Genomic DNA, 21,794 nt, shown 5'->3' with positions numbered 1-21,794 from the left:
ACATGTGTGCAAATTCCCTTGCAGAAGACAATGAAGTGAACTGAATGACCTAGTCCTAGTGCATATGAAGATTTTGTTTAGCTCAACAGTACCGCTGTGCTCAAGTTTACCAAACGGGTGAACATACGCAAACATGTCATGTTTGAGCAGCCTTAATCCCGTAGTGAAATGAGAGCATTTGAATACACAATCATCCTGTTAAAACTAGACCAACTTCCCATCCCACTGACATGTACTGCAGTACGTTCAATGACAAGTAAGTATTCCATAAAGCTAAAAGCTGAACAAAGAGCACAATCACATGCAAGTTTTGGGCAACTTTTTTAGGCACACAATCATTTTCCAAGGCTGGTGTGGTCACCCAGTGCTAGACTGTGAAAACCACTGCACCATTGCTTTTATGCCTTATTATAGTCTGCTAATTAGAATAATACAAGCATAGAATAATTCAATCTGGGAAGGAAACATTTATGCACATCAAAATATAATATTTAATAATAGTTGCCCAATCTGATCACCTGAAGAGGTGGTTGCCCAGCCCTGACAGAAAACCTCATGCCAGATACAAGGTGGTTGTTGAAACCTAATTTATTCAGTTGTTGGCTGTACAACAGCGGTTCCTGTTATATTTCACAATAATACATCACACCTTATGGTGCAACTGAGTTTTCTTCCAATACGTATTGTATTATATACATGTATTACTGATGAACTGAGTGCAATTGACCACAATGGAAACACACCCCCTGGGCCTTTTTGTGTTATCCTTTTAGCATAACCTCTACTGTTCATAAATTAATACATTAATAAAGTATTCAATCAATCAATCAATCAATCAATGACATGTGTTGTACTTTCATTTTAGATAAATTGCCAGAAAGAAGAATAAAAAGCAAAACACACATTATCATTCTATCATTCTTCAACAAAATACTTGTTGTTTCAGAGTTATGTTTGTGCCGTAAAGGTATGTCTGGATGATAATAAACAGACTCCTATGCCTGCTACAGGCATTTCATGTTCAGACATGATGGTGGAGAAGCCCACCCCTCCCTCCCTCCCTTCCTCCTGGCCCCTGATTGACACACACCATCAATTCCCAATCCATAGTGAGTGACCTGTCCTTTAACTCGATGGCCCACAATCAGCTCCATTTGGCCCCTGGAAGGTGTGAAACGGCACACTTCACCCAGACCCCCTGTCTTTGTTGTTGGGATTGATTTAACAGGAAAATCCCACAGTAGGTGTGAACTCTGCCGGGTAATCAACCAGACACACACACACACACACACACACACACACACACACACACACACACACACACACACACACACACACACACACACACACACACACACACACACACACACACACACACCCAACACAATACCCAAACTCCGCCCCCTCCTGACACTCTCACCGGTCTGTCAGTATCAGTCCTCACCCTGCCCACTTCTCTCTCAGTTCTTGTCTGACTTCAGTGAGTGAGGAGTGAGGAGCACAACGCACTGCTTGGATTACACACTCACACACAGCTTCACCAGGGGAAAGGAACAGTCAGCTTGTCTGGAGAGCAGGAGGAGCGCACAGCCCCTCACACAGCAGCAACATGGGGAGCAGCATGTCATGTGTCCCCCAGCACAACTTCAGATTCTCCAGCAAGAGCTTCATACGCAGAAACAGGTAAGAGCAAACAGCCTAATATAGCTGCCAGCCAGGCTTTCCCCCCTCTCACCTCTACTGTAATGTATGTGTGTCATTATGTGTGTCTGTTAAAGATGAAGGACAATGTCATGCCCTCGGCTGCGGTGTGTTATTTTAGAACGTGTGGTTTGAGCTGGAAGGAATTCTTGGCATTTCTTCAGGGTTCGAGATGTGTGGGGTTAACCAGAGGTTGTGAAGTTTATGGGGCCCCCCCACCCCATGGTCAGGATCAGAGTCGTATAGAGGATAGTCCCCTGGCCGTGCCCGGTGCGGTTGCTGCCTGTCTGCCCAACGGTGTCAGACTATCAGTGATCCGATTACAATTTGCCATCCTGTCTCTCGCTGAAGTTGATCTGCCACCTGTCAGTGAATCTGGTTTCCCTCCAGAATCAGGACCTGACCCTGTTGGTTTATCCCAGTGTTTCTCAAACTTTCAAATTTCAAGGTCTCCCCATAACTCTTTGTACACTGTCAGAGTTACAGACTTGTATGGGTCAATTTAGACCCCCTAAAGGAACCCACAGAGTCCCCAGAATCCACTTTGAGTACCACTGGTTTATCCCACCTACATATTATGGGCCATCATAGTTCATAACTGATAAGATCACATTTATGATTACGGCATGTGGAGTAATTCGCTTTGACAACATGGCATTAAAGTCTTAGGAGTACACAGAGTGTTAATTTAACTCTGAGTCAGAGTGTACACATTTAGAACCAAATGGATCCATCTTCATTGATAGGTTTTGTCTTTGGTTATCTGGAGGGTGTGTGTCTGGGCATGTTGCCCTCTGCCACCTCTGCACATTGGTCACTACAGCTGGTTCTAATTAGCCACTGACTGCAGTAAACCCTAACCCTAACCCACCTCTCTCTACATTTATGCTATGATGTGTCAGAAGCTGGTTCCGTCTCCCATTACCTCTGCCAAGAACCGTTTGAGTTTGAATAAAAACAGAGATGCTCGAAAGTAGACCCAAACCGTTGGGCTTCAGAAGTCTCAGTTTTAGCCTGAACAGTAATACACCTTCCCAGGTGAATAGGCTGTTGAATCTCAACAATAAGCCCAGTGTTCCTGGTTCCTCTATGTCCTGCTCTCTTCTTGTATTAGTAAATTAGGCCAGGCTCAGGTATTCCCAGCAGAGCCAAGTAGTGAGTGTGAATGCCAATGCAGTGACTTGGAGAATGTTAGGTGTGCAGAGGAGAGAGTAGCTGTCTATTATCCACATTCCTCTTTTGCAACTGTGGATTGCATCAGCACAAACAATTATCATATTTTTCCTATGATCCATAACTAGAAGAAAACAATGGTCAGGGTGTACTAATATTAAATGTAAAACACTATCTCTTCCATCCAATGACTGATGTCAGACATGAACCTCGGGATTAGATGGACCCTGATTCCCAGCCGCGTAAACAAAAGCCTGCCTTGTTATCCTAAGGACGACAACGCGCACATGAGCAGATAAGCAGATAAACTCAGTTGAGACTGTACTGTAAAAGCAGACTCCCAGGCCTTATCATTGCAACGGAAGAGCTTCCTTATAAAGATGTGACACTAATGATAACAGATGAGGGTCACACGAGACAAGGGGGACATTGAATGCTGAATCTGATTTCCCTATACATGGCCTCCTTATCTAAAACATAGACATAGACCTGATTGTTCTGCTCATTTAAAGGGCTAGCATTGAAGACACAAGGACAAAGGGGGGCCACTGGTCAATTTATGCGACACGAGACACAAACCATGATTCAAGCTGAAGCCATTATGTTGTCAAGAAAACGGAGCAATAATTCAAGCTTCAGAGAGGAACTTGACCAGCGCAAGCCAGTTCAGTCCACATGTCAAGGTTTAAAATGCAAAACAATGCAGAAGCGACATTATGTTTAGGCCACGTCCCTATTTGACAAAGCAGAGAACACAACGACGCTCTTCTTGAGATGAATATGTTCCTCTTACTTGTCCCTTGTTTACTTTTGCAGTTAGGAAGATTAACATCCAGCAAACACAAAATGTATGGTAAACATGGGCGAACGAGTTGTAACACATGGAATTCTCTCTCCCTCTTTCTCTCTTCTCTGAGCAGCAGTCGTCTGTTTCGCAAGAAGTTTCCCCAAGAAGGACAGGAGAAGTCCAACAGCATCATTAATATTCTGTGCACCGTCACCCCCTTTAAGGTAAGGACATAGTGTGCTAAAATCAATAAACGTCAAACTGGTAGAGCTGACACCACTGTGACATTTTAGTTGGCGATCGTCATGCGAATGATGACTGTTATCAAGAATCAAAATGTATAATGTACAGTATATGGCCACGCCACACACCATATTCTTAATAATTTGATACTTTCAATTTTTTTCCCAAAATCCTGAAAATAGTTGATCTATATGGCAGGCAAAGATCTGCTATTTATGCTTTTTCAGAAAATATTATGTCCTTTAATTCCATAGCTGCTTTATACAGATGAATAATTACGATTGACTCAAAACAGGCCTAATCATAAGCATATCACAAATGTCTAACCGACACAGCAAGCTATAGGGCCCTCTAATTACTGCTTGGTTGTTGAACTACTGTTGCACATTGGCTCGATAAAAAGAAAGAAATCATTTTTAGAAAAATCAGAAAATCTTCTTTTGCTCTCTTTCCAGCAGTCAGAAGTTACAAGAAACAGTCTGGTAACTAGCTGGTTGGTTGTGTTTGAACAAACTAATTTGGTACACGGTATAACATGCAAGAAAGAGTTTGCTGCACTAATGTAGGACACTAGTCGCAGGATAACTGCATGAAGGGACACTTCTATGACAGGCAGCTACCGCTGGTTGTATGCCAAGCTGTGTGTAATAATGGTTAATCCTTTCTCCGGCTTAAACACCATATCTCAGTGGTTCCCAAACGTTTTAGCTCAAGACCCAAAAGAGAAAACGTTTTCCCGAGACCCAAACTAGTGAAAATAGCACATCTACAAGCTCACAATCTGTCTCTTCGTGCGACATTGTGAGCTTGTAGATTGTCTATTTTCACTATTTCTTAAACATTTGTTGCCTAATTCATGAAAATCTTAGCTTTTTAGGGAATAGTTTTTGAAAACAAAATGTATGTAACAAAGAATTAGGGGACCCATAAAGATGTGTCCACGACCCAGTGTTTGGGAACCAGTGTCATATCTATTTGATTTTTCCAATGTTTTGTCTAAATATGTGTATTTATGTAATTTCATGTGTTTGTTTTCAGGAAATGTCCCCAAAAGACCTGCAGACAATAGAGAACACAAAGTGGGATCCTCCATTCCCCTATGATCCGGCCAGTGGCTGGAAGAAAAGCAGCATCAATGTTAAAAACTATGGCAGGATGGTTCACAGCTCCAAAGTTCGCTTCCGTTTCCTCCACTGCCAGGTGAGGAGGAAGTGCACACACACACACACACACACCCACACACACACACACACACACACACACACACACACACACACACACACACACACACACAAAACAACAAACTATGTCATCCCAATTACTGCGGTTAATGAGGTCTCTTAAACAATGACCAAGCCTACAATGAAACCCAATGTTAGTCATGTCAGCAAGCCCTGAGAGAGATTAAACAAGCCAAACAGGTGGGAAGAACAGGATGTTGCTCTAAGTCTACGGCCATCGGACACATCAAAACCCTCAGCTGGCAGTGACGTGGTGGTTATGATTAATCATATCCAGGCCCCACAGAGCACACCGCAGGTTCTGTTTGAGCATGCAAAACGCTCGGCTGACTTGTGAAACATCTCAAGAGATATCCTCAGGGTAGATGATGGAGTCTCTCTGATCCCAGGAACTGGACACAGTTGTTTTCGTGGGAATCACAATTTGTCAAGAGTTGTGACACAGCCATACTGTCAAAATAACACTGGGAAAAACGGGATTGATTGAGGTAATCGTGTGGTATTCAATGAGGTCATACAAGCGAAAGAACACGTTGTATCACTGTTACAGCATACCGCGCTCCCTCAAAGGAAACCATGCTCTATTTCCCAAGGTTTTCTTTGATAAAAGAAGTCATACGTGAACGCAGAGAAGAGTTCGGCTGTCAAGGGGAAGGAAGTAGTGATAAATCATCCTTCATGGTCCCTGAAATCCCAGCATTCCTTGTATATACAGCAGACCACTTCCTCTAGCAGAGATCCATGACTCAGTGTGTCAAAGCTGACAGTACAACGTTAGAGGGGTAATCTGGGACGTGGCATTTGAGTCAGGAGAGAGAACTCATACAGGATAAACGAGTATACATGATCTTTGTAGGGTTCTCTCTCCTAATTGGATAAAAATTGGTGTGAGTTTAACTTTTAACCTTCCTCTTTAAAGAAAACCTGCTCTCATCCACAAGCAGTTTAAGGATCATAGTTTACAGTATACTCTAGCATCAGCATGGGTAGGATTGGCCCTTATCTATTTTGTCTCATGTGTCCTTGCATTATCTCTTACACCCTCTCTCTCTCTATCTCTGCAGGATGTGCATGACTGCTACCTGGACCTTTTCCAGACACACCTTCATTTTGTCTCCAACAACACAACAGGACTCACATATCAGGTGGGTCTTTGAAAGCAAGGCGATGCTAATAGAAAGCAACAATAACAGTAATTAATTATATAGCACTTATCTAAATGTAGAGTTTACAATGTGCTATACAGCAACTGCAAGGCATAAAACGAGATGTAATAGAGAAACAGCTCAAAGTATTTACTGCATTAATGCACTGTATATTATGTCATGTTCCTGAAGGCCAGATAGATTCAATAGATGCTCCTAAACACGTGTCCCCCTGCCAACCGGCTATGTGTTGGTAAACACAGTGTGTATGATTTGATATCTATACCTGTCTCGTAAAGTGTGAGCAGTCATTAATCACTGTTTTACTGTCTGCTAAGCGTTAGACTCCATGTCATAGGGAGATGACTGAGCACTCGTCTGCAGTATTAGTCAGTACGTAGATGACGATAAAAACACCACAGCCATCAATCTGTTATCGGCTTAGTAAGCTGACCTCGGCTTCACACTAATTTGATGTTTGCCATAATTGAAAACGTTTAATGTAATTACTAATTAGTCAGCTAACACTTGTGACTTGTAGTTGTAGTAGATGAGAGAGAATGTTAACTATCCATACAAGCATGCAAGCAAGAAAGTTTATGAAATATCGAGGATTAAATTGTTTTGTGGCTTTATTTGCAGGGAACACTTCCTTTGAAAGAGCTTAACATCTGCAACCTGCAACAGAACTGCAACCACAGCCAGCCCCAGGAATTTGCCTTCCAGATCAATGGTAAGTTTGGATTAGTTTCCTTTATTATAGTTGGCATTCTGCCATGCCCCTGACATGCTGCAGTCATCAACGGTTATTAGAGGTGTTGTTTCTAGTCAGATCAATCATTTGGAAGAGGAACCGGCTCTTCCAGAAGGATGTTTACAATTCACCAGTCAACCTCAAAACGCAACATGATCAAAGTGGAGGTCTCACCCTCCACTTTGTCTTTTTGTCACCATGAAACTTTCACACTGCCCGACTACTTTCAATGACATTGGTGGTCCGGCTATGTTTGTCATTGTCATTATTCATAGATTTGAGTACCGAAACCGTGGTAGAATCCTAGGAAGAGATTGAGTGCTATTTCCAAACCATGGCATTTCCTATGTTGCCACATTCCAGCGAATCAAAAGTGCCGCGACCCCTCTTCCCCTCCACTCAGCTCCAGAACTAACTAGATCTGTGCCCTCGCCACCCGCGGTCAGAAGGCCAAGCCGGCCTTGAAGGCCCCCCTTGTTAGACGACAGGTGCGCCTAAACCATCCCAGCTGTCGAGTACGGACTTGTCACTACTTATAACGTATGGCACATTCCAAAAGTCACTCAGCTTAATGTCCGGTAGTAAGGCTACTTGTCGTTTGATGTCTGACTGGGCGAAGACATTTTTCATTATCAACTTGACTTCTTTTAAATTAGATTAGAAAAATATTTAAATAACAGACTGGCTGATGGAGCTGAACTACTCTGGCTGGGGGAACATTATATTTGGTCAATTCTGCTAACTAAAAAGAGAAAAAAAAAGCTAAATTAAAAAAACAAACATGTAGTCAGTTCCAGTCAGGCTAAGCATTAGGTTTCTTTATTTGTATTTCTTTATCCTTATTTTGTTATTGAAATGTAATAGTTCCCTGCTGTCAAAATGTTGACTCTGTGGTGTTACTCAAGAGCAACTGACCTGACATTAGTTACTGGAACGCATTTATTCATTCTAGGTATTTCCTTTCAGATGTTCTCCTAGGTCAGCGAGTGCCTTTATTTACATAAAGGGTGGGAGTAGAGGAACAAAACACATGTAGCAGTAGCATGATGAAATTCTGAGTCAAGTATGAGATCTGCTGCAGAGATACTGTATCTCCTCAAAGACGCATGTATGTCCCTCATGCATGCAGGGCAGAAAATATGAATCAGTTTTACTGTAAAGGCGCAGCAACAGCATGTAATGACGTACAATGACGAAGCATTTCCTCCCACACTCCTTGAGTGCTTCTATTTAAAACATAGCCTCAGTTAATGTTCTCTGAAAACTCACTAAAAACTAGAAAGAGGATCAAAATATTTGCCCTCTGAGACTATCGTTCCAATCTTGTGATTTTTCATATCCCTGTCCTTGCCTGAACTGTGGGGGGAAATGCCCTTTTCAAGGGAGCGCCAACATCAAGGTCAAAAAATTAAGGGATGGAATGAATAGAGTCAACAAATGAGACCAGCGTGGCTGCTTATTAGAGGAGCAGTCAGCAGACTATGGTTCCTGGCAAGGACAAAGCCATGGGGCCAGAATGAAAGCCACTATCTCTGCTGTTTATCTTTGGTATGTGTGGAACTGATAGAAGGGAGATTCCAGCTCTATTCACCCCAGGTCCTGTGCATTCCTCCTGGGTAAGCAGTTTTTGTGGGAGGAACTGTCTGCTTTAAATTTTAAAGTCCACAGTGACAGCCCATCACTGGCGGTCTGGGGGGAAATAAGTTATGCAGGTGGAAATGTGTCTGTTCAACATGGCAAACTATTCTGGACGAAGTATCGCTTAACAAAACATAACCATAGGAGCTACAAATGATGTGAAACCATGTGAACTTCCAAGAATGACTCACCACAGTGCGTCACCACAAAGCTTTCGGAGAAAGGTCTCTGCCCAGGAGCAATGGTGACCCCTTTCCATTTTGACCCTGTGACATTTGACCCCTGCAGGTGTCAGCCTTAACCCCATCATTGTGTACTGCGCCAACCAAGAAGAGATGGATCTGTGGTTTGGGCTGCTCAAAGAAAACATTGAGGCCAACGGCGGAACTGCCATCACACCTGAAAACTACACCAGAGTCAAGGTATTTGGAACCGCTGGTGTGACATATACTTCGAACGCGGTTTTCACAGTGCTTCACTGGAACACTCAAGTGTACGCATGTAACAACAGTAACTGTTCCAAACAAGTTTGCAAAGGCGTCTTAATCCAACTGGTATATTAGCATGGGAAGGGCTGTGGCCTAAGCCAGAGGTAGTGAAACATCAACAGAATGTGCATATCGTCACCGTCCGGCAGAAACCTTGTATCTCCAAGTTTCAAATTTGCTAGCCTCATCATATATAAGACTGTTGCACACAACTAGTGAAAAGAGCAGATCTACAAGCACAGTAGCACACAACGCCTCACAGTGCGAGGTGTTGTGTTCTTGTAGATCGGCTATTTTCACTATGACATACAAGGTTTCAACCCGACAACAGCGATTTGGACCGGTGGTGAGTCAAGTAGGGCAAGGGAGCGGTCTTGACTGCACCGGACCAAGCCTCACACCCACAGGTGTGCAGGAAATGAATGTATGATACATGAACAACGTAGACAGATCAACAAAGAGCAAGATAATTGAACTGGTGACATCTTTTATGAGCTTGTTGATTTAGTAGTCCAGTAATAACAACCAGATCAGTGTTTAAAGCTACTGACAGTCATGAAGGTGTTGAGAGTAGTATTCTCTGGACCAGCATGTGCCCCAGATTGAAATGTAATAAAGTGCAGTGGGATACATTTCTATATTCATTTACTTCTTGCAGCATTCCTTGTCATGATTCACTCTAATTTCTGTACATGGTATGGTTATTTCTAATGTTGCTCATTGAAACGTCTCCCATTGTGTTCAGCTAAACCAGGAGGGGACTCGTGAGGGCAGAGAAGAGCTGAGAAACTCCATCAACAGAGAGCACATCTATGAATGGGAGGGTTCACAGCGAGACAGCCTGGGGGCAATCTCCTACGTCACGAAAGTCCGACTGCAACACCTGCCCTGCCAGGTATAATAGATAACGCTGTGTGTCTGTCTGTGTGTGCATGTGTGACGTGCGATTAGCTGTCACACTACTAAAAGACATCATGTCTTGATTGTTTAGGGAAATGTACATTGAACAGCTAGTAGTTAGCATGACACCACCTTGTTTGCAAATTGTGGGGATTTTTGTCTGTGCACAAGTGACTAATACATAATACATCATTCTTAAAGTTGCACAACGTACAGCACAGCTGATTTGATGTACAGTAAGAAATGAGTGGAATAACACAGGGTGTTAGGGAACACTTTCTTCTTCAGAATTTCCAGATAATTTGACTCAATTCTTCCCAAATCGTACAGCAGAGCAAATAAATAACGCTGACTCGTCTTTGCGCAAAGTCCAATAAAAACCGTGATCATGACACAGCCTGTCAGGGCAGCTCCAATTCATTCACTGTGGGAAAATAGCGGCAGCGCCATTGAAGTGTGTGAGATTTAGGGCATGGGTGTGTGAGAGGCATTTGCTCGACTCACGCAGCGACTCGACTCACCTCACAGCTGGAATGTCAGCTGTCTGTCAGAGGACGCGCCCACAGCTAAGGAATAAGAAATGCACACTGCTAGCCTGCCATGCCTTTAAATACCCTACTACTACTGTGACTCCAGATCAAAATGGGATTTAAAGGCCCAACCAGTGATACAAATATAAACAAATGGGTAGCAACCATTACAAAATAATATAGCAGTGGAGAAACATGTTTATTCTCTAGTTGATTAACTAAGCTCTTGATAGATGGACTAAACATTAGACCACAGCTTGTGGTTATTTGTTTTAAACTGTACTTGCTGTATTTTGGGCCACTAATGGGTTTGTTTACATCAGTTATTTAATTTGATTTCTATGTTCACTTTGTGGAACAGGCTTTTAAAATGTGCTTCTGCACACAGTGAATTAACCAGTAGAATTATTTGGACATACTGTGCTGCAACTGTATCTAATGCGACCATAAACAAGTGCATGAAGTTAACTTGCAGGAATGTTTGTGTCAACAGGAGCAGAGTGACAGGCTGTTGGTGATGTATCCTTCCACACTGATCATCCTATCAGAGGAGAACAATGGACTCTTTTACAAGGTACCATTGATCTCAGAGTTGTGTCAAGTGGACAGCACATGTATTCAGCATTCAGATAACCCTTTACGACCAAATCTCTGCTTCTTTAACCAGACTTTCACCACAACTTCTGATAATCCATACACAGACACACACCCCTTTGTCAAACTAAACTAGAGTCACAGTTGAAGCTGCCTACTGTACCTGTAATTCATGCTTGCTCCGGAGAGTTGTGTTTAACACTGTACGTTATTACAGGGGAAACTTCCGCTCAACATGATAACTGTGACCACACCCTGCCAAGATGTCAAGCCCAACACCTTTATGATTGAAGGTAAATTGACCGTAGTGTAAATACCGTGCAATGAAAGATCTGAGCCCTTTGTAGAGAATTAGCCTTCTGACTGTACATGTTACGTGTGGATTTTAATGAATGTTCACTGTTACGCATGTCATCGCCTAATTATCCTTTTTCATGAATCAACTAGCGTCACACAGTGACAATGAATGAATGGGCCAGTTTTATCCCTGTTGAATGACATTCTCCCTGTAGCACATTCCAGTGAGCGACTGGACCAAATGACCGGCTTTGTCTCCCCCTCATAGAACCCCATCCACTCACTCTCTCTCTCTCTCTCTCTCTCTTTCTCTCTCTCTCTCTACCCAGGGAAGCTAATCAACCCCATAGTGGTGTCCTGTCTGGATAAGAACGATTTCTGTGACTGGATCCAGCAATTCAAAGCTGCTGATGTGCCCGTTCTCAGCCCCCCGCCCCCTGTCTATGACATCATCTACACCCCGACCAAGAAAGAGGTGAGAGCCCTGCTCCTCCCCCAAACACAATAAAACCATTCACGTGTACTGATCACCCATAAAGATCCAATAAAAGCTGTCTTGCACACACGTGCTGTAGTTCGTAGACCTGCAGGTACGGTCAATAGGGGTGCAGGAAAAAGAGATAAGGCCTATAAAAAGTGCAGCCCTACCTCTTTTGTAAATTAATTTAGGCACAATTACGAATTCAATAAAGGCGCACACCCAAAGAGGTGCAGACTGTGCATAACATGAAGCATTGCAATGTAGGACAAGTAGCACACTTGTTTGAAATGTTTACTTACGTATGGCTCATAAAGACGTCATGGGGCACGGTCCATCTTATGTTTCTATCTCAGGGCATTTGTTTATGACCATGGCGTTTAGGTGTTAATGTATTAGGTGTAATGGCATGTGTATGTAAGGTGTTAATTATTGGGTTCTATCCACTCTAGCCTCCACAATTTGACAGATGGAGTGGCAACAGCCAGGGACTAAGTGACTCCCGGCGGCTGAGCCAGAGCGGACGTGGCTCTCACAACCTCCAATTCCCTAGACATGAGGACAACCCTATCTCCCCAGGATACACTGAACCCCTGTGTGTAAGTGCACACTTTACTGTCTTCTATTGCAAAGCACTGGGAAAAACATTGTCATACACATTGACCATTGTCCACAGTTGCCACAGTTTGGTTAGGATTTGGACGTCTGCATCACCTAAAAACACAGCTTGTTTGTTTTGGTGGAGCTGAGTAGCAAGTTAATTATTAACCGAGGTCTAAAGACCACAGTGCTCCCGTTACCACTACAAAGGCAGCGTTACTTCATCCTCAGGTCCTCCAATAAAAAAACTAAATCAAAACAAAGACGGTAATTCTTCTTTGACCCATGAAGATAGCTTTGATCTTGGAAAATGAGACTTCCTTACATGCTGATTCTGGAGTCAAAAAGGGTTAGCTTGTTAGCTATAAAATCTAAGAGTCTATTTAAATTGCCTTGCACTATCAAGACTTTGACAAAACTCTCTGTGAGAGGGACGATACTAGCCAACTTTCTTGCCAATTACCTTTAAGTGGTGGAAAAGTCCTGGAAGATATGTTGTGTGTGGGCTGCTGACCTAAACCTCCCTAATCCCAATTATGCTGATAGGGAATTTCTTCCCTTGCACAGCTGACAGAAAACTTAAGATAACTTCTGCTTGCCTTTCACACAACCCAAGAGTAGTTTAGAAAACAAAGTCATGAAGACAGTACACCAAATATGATATTGTCGCTGTTGGGTGTAAACCTTGTGTGTCCAAAATCATTAATGTTCAGGGAATCAAGAAAAAGAAAGCCGGTGTTCCAATGGAGTTATGCGATTTAGTGACGAGCTCTAAAACCTTTAATTGGTTGAATATTTGCAAAAAGACAACAGTAGCATTGATATATGGAGTTGCGAGGTTTCCACCTGACAGTGACGATGTGTTTGTTTGAACAGCACACGATGCTTAAACACACCGATGCCACCCTGGTTGTGATCCCACGACTCAAACTCTAACCTTTGACTTTTGTGTGTTCCTTGTTACTACAGTACACTTCCAGCCAGTACACGTCCAGCCGGCCCTCATCGGCTGAGACCGCCCGCCTGGGCAGCAGGAGCAACAGTGTGTCATCCCACACCAGGCCAGAGCGCGACCTCCGACCTTTGTCGCTTCGCTACTCCTCTCCTCAGCGCAACTCCTACCTCCAGTCCACAGAGAGTCCAGCAATGTCTCAGCTCTACAGCATGCCCTACTCGGCTCTGCATCGTGCCAGCCCCCAGTGTCTGGAGAAAGCCCCCCTTGTGAAGGTACTTGTCTTCCAAGTTCATAACTGTATATTCCCAGGGAGACTGTTGTCTTAGTTTAAAGTGTCATGTGGGCACCAACTGAAATAGACCGATGCACTAAGCACGAGGCTGAGTGTAGGCCTTGTTGCATTGAGGGTAAATAAATATGGCTACAGTAGCAGTTGTGCATAATTAATGCTGACAGATCCCTTTTGAAATAGTTGTGTGACCCCAAAGTACTGCCATAAAGTGATTTTGTTTAACGTTCATCACTTGGGCCCATGGGAACCTAGACAGAAGCCTTTTACTACAGTAGTATATGTGCCAGGATAACAATAAAATAGTAGAAGGAAAAAAGAAAATGCACACATAGTGGACAACACAGTTGTCAAGATAACACTGTTGGAGATCATGTCTGAGGCTCTTCCAATCCCTCTGCTTGGTAACCGGACCCTAAATCCCATTACTAAGTATGGCTTACATGATTAGCTTCTGCTAGCCTTTGGAGCGTGAGAGAGAGCGCGAAAGAAAGGGAAAATGGTCAGTTGGCTTTCACCACTGATAATTGTGAGGTTGCCACTAACCCCTGGATCTGTTCCAATCCTCTGTGAACAGTCTAACAGCTGGAGCTACCCCCAGACGTCTCTGAACTACCCACTGAATGCACCCCAGCGCCACTCGGACATGTGCGCCCCTCGCCAGCCCCTGTCACCCCTGTACGACGAGCCCTGCACCCCCGACATCTATGCCCTGGAGGAGGAGAACGAGAGCCCATCGGTCAGGCCAGTGGTAAGTGGGTCACCGATACTGGATCCATAGGCTCGGTTTACATGAACCACACAGCCTGCCTGGTGTCAGCTAATACACACACATACAGTACAGACCCACACACACACACACACACACACACACACACACACACAGACACACACAGACAGACAGACAGACAGACAGACAGACAGACAGACACACACACACAGACAGACAGACAGACAGACAGACAGACAGACAGACAGACAGACAGACAGACAGACAGACAGACAGACAGACAGACATGGTCTAGAAAAGTAGCATCTCAAGTAGTCAACATGGTGAGGCTGAGCCACCAGTGATTAATTCATCACAATCTATGGATAATTAAGTGCCAAGAGAAGAGTGAGAATAGCTCCTCTGAATCATCTCCCTCTCAGAAGTAATAAGCAAAGCCCCACACACACACACAGATTAGTAAATACTTTGCTTAGTCTAAATTGTATTAAAGTTCTTTATAAACCGGGATCATGCTGAAGAAGCGATCGAACGTTGGTGAATACTTCACATCAAACTATTTATATAGTTGATGTCTCATTCGTACAGGTTGATACTTTTATCCACGGTGAATAATCAACCTTGTTCCAACTAAATTCAGCTCTTTGTCTCCCATTCATTTATAACATACACTTACTTACAAGCTACGGTACATTCAGTTTTAACATCCCGCATTTGACAGATGAAAGAGTAAAAATACGACTTGAAATACCTTCAATGTAATTATAATTGAGCCTCTGTGCCCCATCAGAAGAACTGGCATGGGTCACATCTACAGCACCATCTCCAACACCAGCAGCCATGCTCCCAGCAGCTGCCCGCCTCATTCAAGCTCCACAGCCCTCCCATGGGCAGGCGCTGCAGAAGGAGCCTGGTGTTGACCAACTCACAGGGTCAGGCTCTTGACCTGGAGATGGAGATCCATCAAAGCCAAGCCGAGCAGAGAGCAGAGGCTGTGTCCAGACTGAAGATGCTGCCTCTGCCCAATCCATTGCAAGAACAGGTGAGAAATGCACCGACCGGGGTAACACTTTCCCTGCAAAAAAAGAGAGAGTGGTGAATTTAACTCTGCATGCGGTTTCAAAGCAACAGGCAATGAAAGCCAGCGACACAAAGCCACAAACCGATATATATATTATAGTTATAGTTACTGTATATAGTTATCCAACGTGTCCATCATCAAATACAGTAGTTAAGCTGTCCTTAAGCAGAACACTCTTATGAATCACGCCAAAAGGGTTTAAAAAATGCAACGCCAATTTCCCAGGACACTCTTGTTTCTGGAATGTGGAATAGCACAACTGTGGTGTGCTATACATTATGTTTGTGCATATACTTGGGATACTGGTGATATTTGAACAGGTGCATAAGATGAAACAGATAGTTGTGTGAAGTTAAGCGTGTTTGTTATATTAGACCATGGGAAGTAACCTTTTGTTCTCTCATCTTTTTACAGAGGCTCATTCCATCGTGCAATGTGATGAACACATCTCAGACATCATATGGTTACTCACCAGGTAAGAATTGCTGGCATGTGAAAATAAACGTTAACAGAGTGAAACATTCATTCCGTTTGTGTTGCGTGTATGTGTATGCTCTAGACTAGTAGTCTATGTGGAAAGTATGTTCTTAAATAAATTACAGAAGACCGATATTTGATGTAGTTGGGCTCATAAGCTCATAATCTCACAGTTTTAGTTTCCTAGATGGACCCAAATCAAATTTGTATATCAATTTCAACCAAGGCTTTAGTACTGTGGTATCATATTTCCCTCTCAAGTGCATGGTATGAAAGTCAACACTGGTAGCCACCTACATAAATACTATCAAGGACACAGACAATAGCTTCCACTCCACCTAATGTTAAATTAAGTACAGGCAACACACTGACTGGACTGATGGAGCTGTTGGGTCTGTCAGCAGGCAGACAAAAGGCTTATGCCTGGTCTATACGCTGTCATACAATGGTGTGCCATGCCGAAAATATCTGATCTACAAGCTCGCATCGTGACGCATTGTGAGCTTGTAGATCGGCACTGTTCGATGCGGCACCGTCATATAAGTATAAATCAGTCTTCAAGGGTGCAGAATTAAAAGTGCAGGAAGTGAAATGTGCGGATGTGCCAATGAAATGGAGCTTAGGGACAGCTTTAAATGCCATGTGTGCAGGTGTCCCATGTAGGGGGGGGAAGCCAAGTGTAAGGGAACACTGTTCCAGACAGGATTACTACTACACCGTGATTGACAGCACACAACTGGACCACTCTCACTCTCATCTCTATATACATTCTTTTGATCTCGTATGAAAACGCAGAAATTATTTATCTATTTTATGAGGGCTGCAGATTTAACCATCCAACCGTTTTAACTGATAGCTCGCATGTTGCCGTGCCTCCAACAGAAGAATGTTGAGAACAATTGTTGGTAGCGTTATGTTGGCATGTCACACTACCGGTTTAACCATGAGATTATATGTTATGACAAGGCTGATCACCCTTTTAAGTGTCTTTGGACCTTGCCCAAGTTTTCTTTTTTACAATCAGTGCATGGTTTGTGTGCCACAGTTTGAAACTGACCGCTTCTGAATCTTCTTGTCGCCTACGCAGATCACCACTCGTACCTTGAACCCACAGAACCAGATGACCAGGAAATGGACTATGACAACATTTGGGAGTATGACTGTAATACCGGGATGATTCAGCCCATGTCTGGAATTTCGCCACACCGGACAGGATTAGACTTCGGGGCCAGAGGCCTTGGTGCTATGGCAACACAGCAGAGATGGTCATAAAACCAAACAATAGACCCAGCACTTGTCTGGATGTGTGCAAACAGCAGATCCCTATCAGAGGGACAATAAAAACTCCTGCAACATACTGTATGTCCCACAAATCCCACTGCGTTGGTTAGATATTGTGTAGTCGAGCAGAAGAATGCACAATGTGGCCAAGAGGAAAAAAAACGAAGTGCAACTGACCTGCATTGTGAAAGTGATAATTGATCACCCCTTCACCACTGCCTGTTTTATATGTAGCATGAAAGACAACTGTAAAGTGTACATAATGTACCTGAGTGTTGGAAAAAGGTATTTTTGTAATATAGCGCTGTATAAATGCACTGCATATGCAGTGCTAGTGCTTGAAAGGTTACATTTTGTATTATTATTTATAAACAATGTCTCACACCCGTCCTTATGTTAATATGTTAATTGAAGTTGTATAAAGCATTCCACCGAGCTCGTTATAATGGAGCATGTACATTTTTGTAAATTATTTTATTTTGTAAAAAGGAAAAAGAACAATGCAAATAGATGTGGCTGGAATGAACCCCTGCAAAGTGCTAATTATGCAGAAACTGTAAAAGCATTATTGATCTTGAGTGGCTTGTTCTTTGATTGTGTTTATTTATATTTGGAAATAATAAAAAATACAAACATTATCTCATTTTGTTTGTTGTTTTTATACTAATCAGATCTGGAAAGTAAAAAAAATACATGATGGGAGTTTGCCAAATATCTACAGTATAGCGTATGTGTTGTTAATTAGGAAAATAGATGGATTATGAGATTCATATGAACTTAAATTTTGAATTTGCACGTAGAAAATGATCAGCTCATTATATCTAGAACTAAACTAAAATCTGTTGTTAACAGGCAATGTTCTTTGCACTACTATGCCATCTAGTGGTGATAAATGAATGTGAGAACTTATTTTATTACTCAGACAGTTGAGGTGAAAATAATTTGGGGGGTCTTTTACAAAAGATTTAGCAATTTGACAATGTGCAAATTACTATTTATATTAAAGGCTCTACCAAGTACTTGATGTTGACATTCTATTAAGTAAGAAATTAAAGACTGAGTGGCTTGAGAACAGCAGGGTTAATTTTACAGTATTTTATCCTGTGTCGCCCTCTTGTGTTCCACAGGTGTTATAGTCAAGTCTAAAAGGGTAATTAAGTACAGAGCTAACGTTGGCCAAGTACTGGTTTACTAAATAAAGAAGGTTTAATGTTTTTTTTTATTTTTTATGTGAGTTGATATGAGTACAACAAGATACACAGCCCAGTAGAAGCATTTACTGTAAACAAAATGAAAAACATCCAACGACAAATACTGATATAATAAATCAATTATGGAAATAAAATAATTTCCATAATGCATACAACTGACACTGGCACAGAACAAGTCCCCAGTCTTTTACTGACAAAAAGTATTTCACATGTATATTTCAAAATATTCAAAGATACACATTCAGAAAACCCTATATTTTGGGCCATGGAAATATCTTTTCATATGTGTAACAGTATATGTGTGTACTGTTGCATGAATGTTGACAAGCTTTTAGTGTGTCCTTGTTGTTAACGTGCCTTTTGAATGTTGCGCAGCATTATAACACTATTAAACTTTACATTATTTGTTTATTTGAGAGGGCAGTATAGCAGTGCACTGACTGCACTCCAATTTAGTACATTGAAGTCCAGTTAGGATTAGGAAGCAGAGTAAAAATATAGACATACAGTACAACATTAAAACAAAATACTACAGAACATATTTACAATATGTAAGACCAAGGATACAAAATGGGGACACAAAACAAGTACAATAAAGTGCAACGTATACCTTTTTAAGATTATTCTGCATTTGAAATTATTCTGATTTTTACATTATTTTGGTTTAGGGTTAGGGGATTTATCTTGCCTTACCCCTTATGCCAGCCTAAACCCTTTATTTTAAAATTGTTCAAATAGCCGATCTACATCTACACATTGTGAGCTGTGAGTAGATCGGCTATGAACTATTTTAAAATGTTTTAGTAAAAACAAAAGTAACAAATGCCAAAAAAGTTTAGGCTTAAGGGGTAATAAGGCAAGATAGGACCCTGGGAGCCCTCCTCCACATTTGTGTGCATATCTGTATTCTGTGAACTACAAGGTGTGCCCAAAATGTATGTCATTGGCCGTTTGTAAATTGTTTCTGTAATTTAAATTAATTGTACCTTTGCAAATATGTGTAGTTAAATTGTCGCAATGACATCATTATGTCATGACACTGAATTAAAAGAAACATACTAAATTGTTTATAGGAGATCACACAAAACATACCATTCCTACAACAGCTCTGTATAGCATCTCCCAGAATCTCTTTCACTACATACTTTAGTGCTTTAAATGCATTTCTATAGCACTTTTATCCAAAGCGCTTTCCAATGTGCTTCACATTCACCCATTCACATCCTTTATCCAAAGTGCTTTACAATGTGCGTTACATTCACGGTTCACCCATGCACAAACCGACAGTGAAGGCAGCCATTCAAGGTACAGTACCATCCTGCTCATCAGGAGCAATAAGGATGTCTTGCTCAAAAGGGCAGAAACAAAGTCATGAGTATCAGGGGATTGAACCGGAAACCTTCTTGCCACCCCTCTGTTAGTAAAAAATATTGATTACGCTGAGCTGGTCGAGTCATCATTGTGATGTCAGAACAGGTCAGCGATATCCTTCTGCTGAGCTGGTCAATCATCATTGTGATGTCAGAATAGGTCAGTGCAAATTAATTCTGTCTTGGCCAGCGTGATATGAGTGTCGAGTGTGACATGAGGCGTGACTCACACTTGCACGCATAGGAGCTGCACGTTCTTATAGTAAATATAGTAACTGTGAGACGGTCTTATCAGTGATTTTTATATTTTGATTGTGTGCTGTCATATATGTTCATTTGAGCATGGATAGAGAGACTACATGTGTTTGGGAATGTTGTTGAAGTTTATGTTATTTTGTCAGCTGACACCCAAGCCATACAACGTTTATTTGATATCTCGGACATCTGATCTCCGTAATTTTGACGTTAATAAGCCCGTTCCCTATAGTCAAACCAAAAGATCCTAAATATGCACACATATGGGGCGCTACAGCAGTGTAACATTTCAAAGGCCATATAGCCCTAAGCCCAGTGACCATCATTCTGATAAGTGCAATATGGCACTAGATTTGAAGCTAGCATAGCAGCCTGAAAATCAAGTTATATAGCCCCTATAGCTTTGTAATAACTAGAGGTTCCATCCATCTATCCATCCACCCATCCATCCATCCATCCATCCACATCCATCCATCCACATCCATCCATCCATCCATCCACATCCATCCATCCATCCACATCCATCCATCCATCCACATCCATCCATCCATCCATCCACATCCATCCATCCATCCATCCACATCTATCCATCCATCCATCCACATCCATCCATCAACATCCATGCATCCATCCATCCATGCATCCATCCATCCACATACATGCATCCATCCACATCCATCCATCCACATCCATCCATCCATCCACATCCATCCATCCACACCCATCCATCCATCCATCCACATCCATCCATCCATCCATCCATCCACATCCATCCATCCATCCATGCATCCACATCCATCCATCCATACATTCAAATCCATCCATCCATCCACATCCATCCACCCATCCATCCATCCATCCACATCCATCCATCCATCCATCCATCCATCCATCCATCCATCCATGCATCCATCCATCCATCCACATCCATGCATCCATCCATCCATCCATCCATCCACATCTATCCATCCATGCATCCATCCACATCCATCCACATCCATCCATCCATCCATCCATCCACATCCATCCATCCATCCATCCACTTACTGTACTGTACTTTACTGTACTCTACTGTACCTTACTGTACTTTAATGTACTCTACTGTACCTTAATGTACTGTACTTTAATGTACTCTACTGTACCTTACTATACCTTACTGTACTGTACTTTAATGTACTCTACTGTACCTTACTATACCTTACTGTACTGTACTTTAATGTACTCTACTGTACCTTACTATACCTTACTGTACTGTACTTTACTGTACTCTACTGTACCTTACTGTACTGTATTTTAATGTACTCTACTGTACCTTACTGTACTGTACTTTAATGTACTCTACTGTACCTTACTATACCTTACTGTACTGTACTTTAATGTACTCTACTGTACCTTACTATACCTTACTGTACTTTAATGTACTCAACTGTACTCTACTTTACCTTACTGTACTCTACTGTACTCTACTTTACCTTACTGTACTTTGCTGTACTCTACTGTACCGTATTGTACTGTACTTTGCTGTACTCTACTGTACCTGACTGTACCGTATTGTACTGTACTTTGCTGTACTCTA

At 42.2% G+C, this 21,794-nt stretch overlaps 1 protein-coding gene across 2 annotated transcripts; it reads left to right on the top strand.

The window, feature by feature from the left end:
- The first annotated feature begins 1,497 nt into the window (after window positions 1-1,497).
- plekhn1 (pleckstrin homology domain containing, family N member 1) lies at window positions 1,498-17,958 on the top strand. 2 transcript variants are annotated; one of them, XM_080732523.1, is made up of 16 exons: window positions 1,498-1,683; window positions 3,795-3,885; window positions 4,943-5,104; window positions 6,210-6,290; window positions 6,933-7,023; window positions 8,971-9,104; window positions 9,916-10,065; window positions 11,094-11,174; window positions 11,412-11,487; window positions 11,821-11,966; window positions 12,422-12,568; window positions 13,539-13,796; window positions 14,391-14,564; window positions 15,337-15,585; window positions 16,039-16,099; window positions 17,189-17,958. In XM_080732523.1, the coding sequence occupies exons 1-16, from the start codon at window positions 1,610-1,612 to the stop codon at window positions 17,371-17,373; spliced, it is 2,160 nt and encodes a 719-aa protein (XP_080588649.1). In that variant the 5' UTR covers window positions 1,498-1,609; the 3' UTR covers window positions 17,374-17,958. The 2 variants fall into 2 exon arrangements, with proteins under 2 accessions (XP_080588649.1, XP_080588648.1); XM_080732522.1 differs by having other exon boundaries at window positions 15,334-15,585.
- The last annotated feature ends 3,836 nt before the right edge of the window (window positions 17,959-21,794 follow it).

Source organism: Nannobrachium achirus (assembly GCF_963921795.1).
Source record: "Nannobrachium achirus genome assembly, chromosome: 9".
NCBI classification, from domain to species: domain Eukaryota; kingdom Metazoa; phylum Chordata; class Actinopteri; order Myctophiformes; family Myctophidae; genus Nannobrachium; species Nannobrachium achirus.
This window is presented reverse-complemented; position numbering and strand designations above follow the sequence as displayed.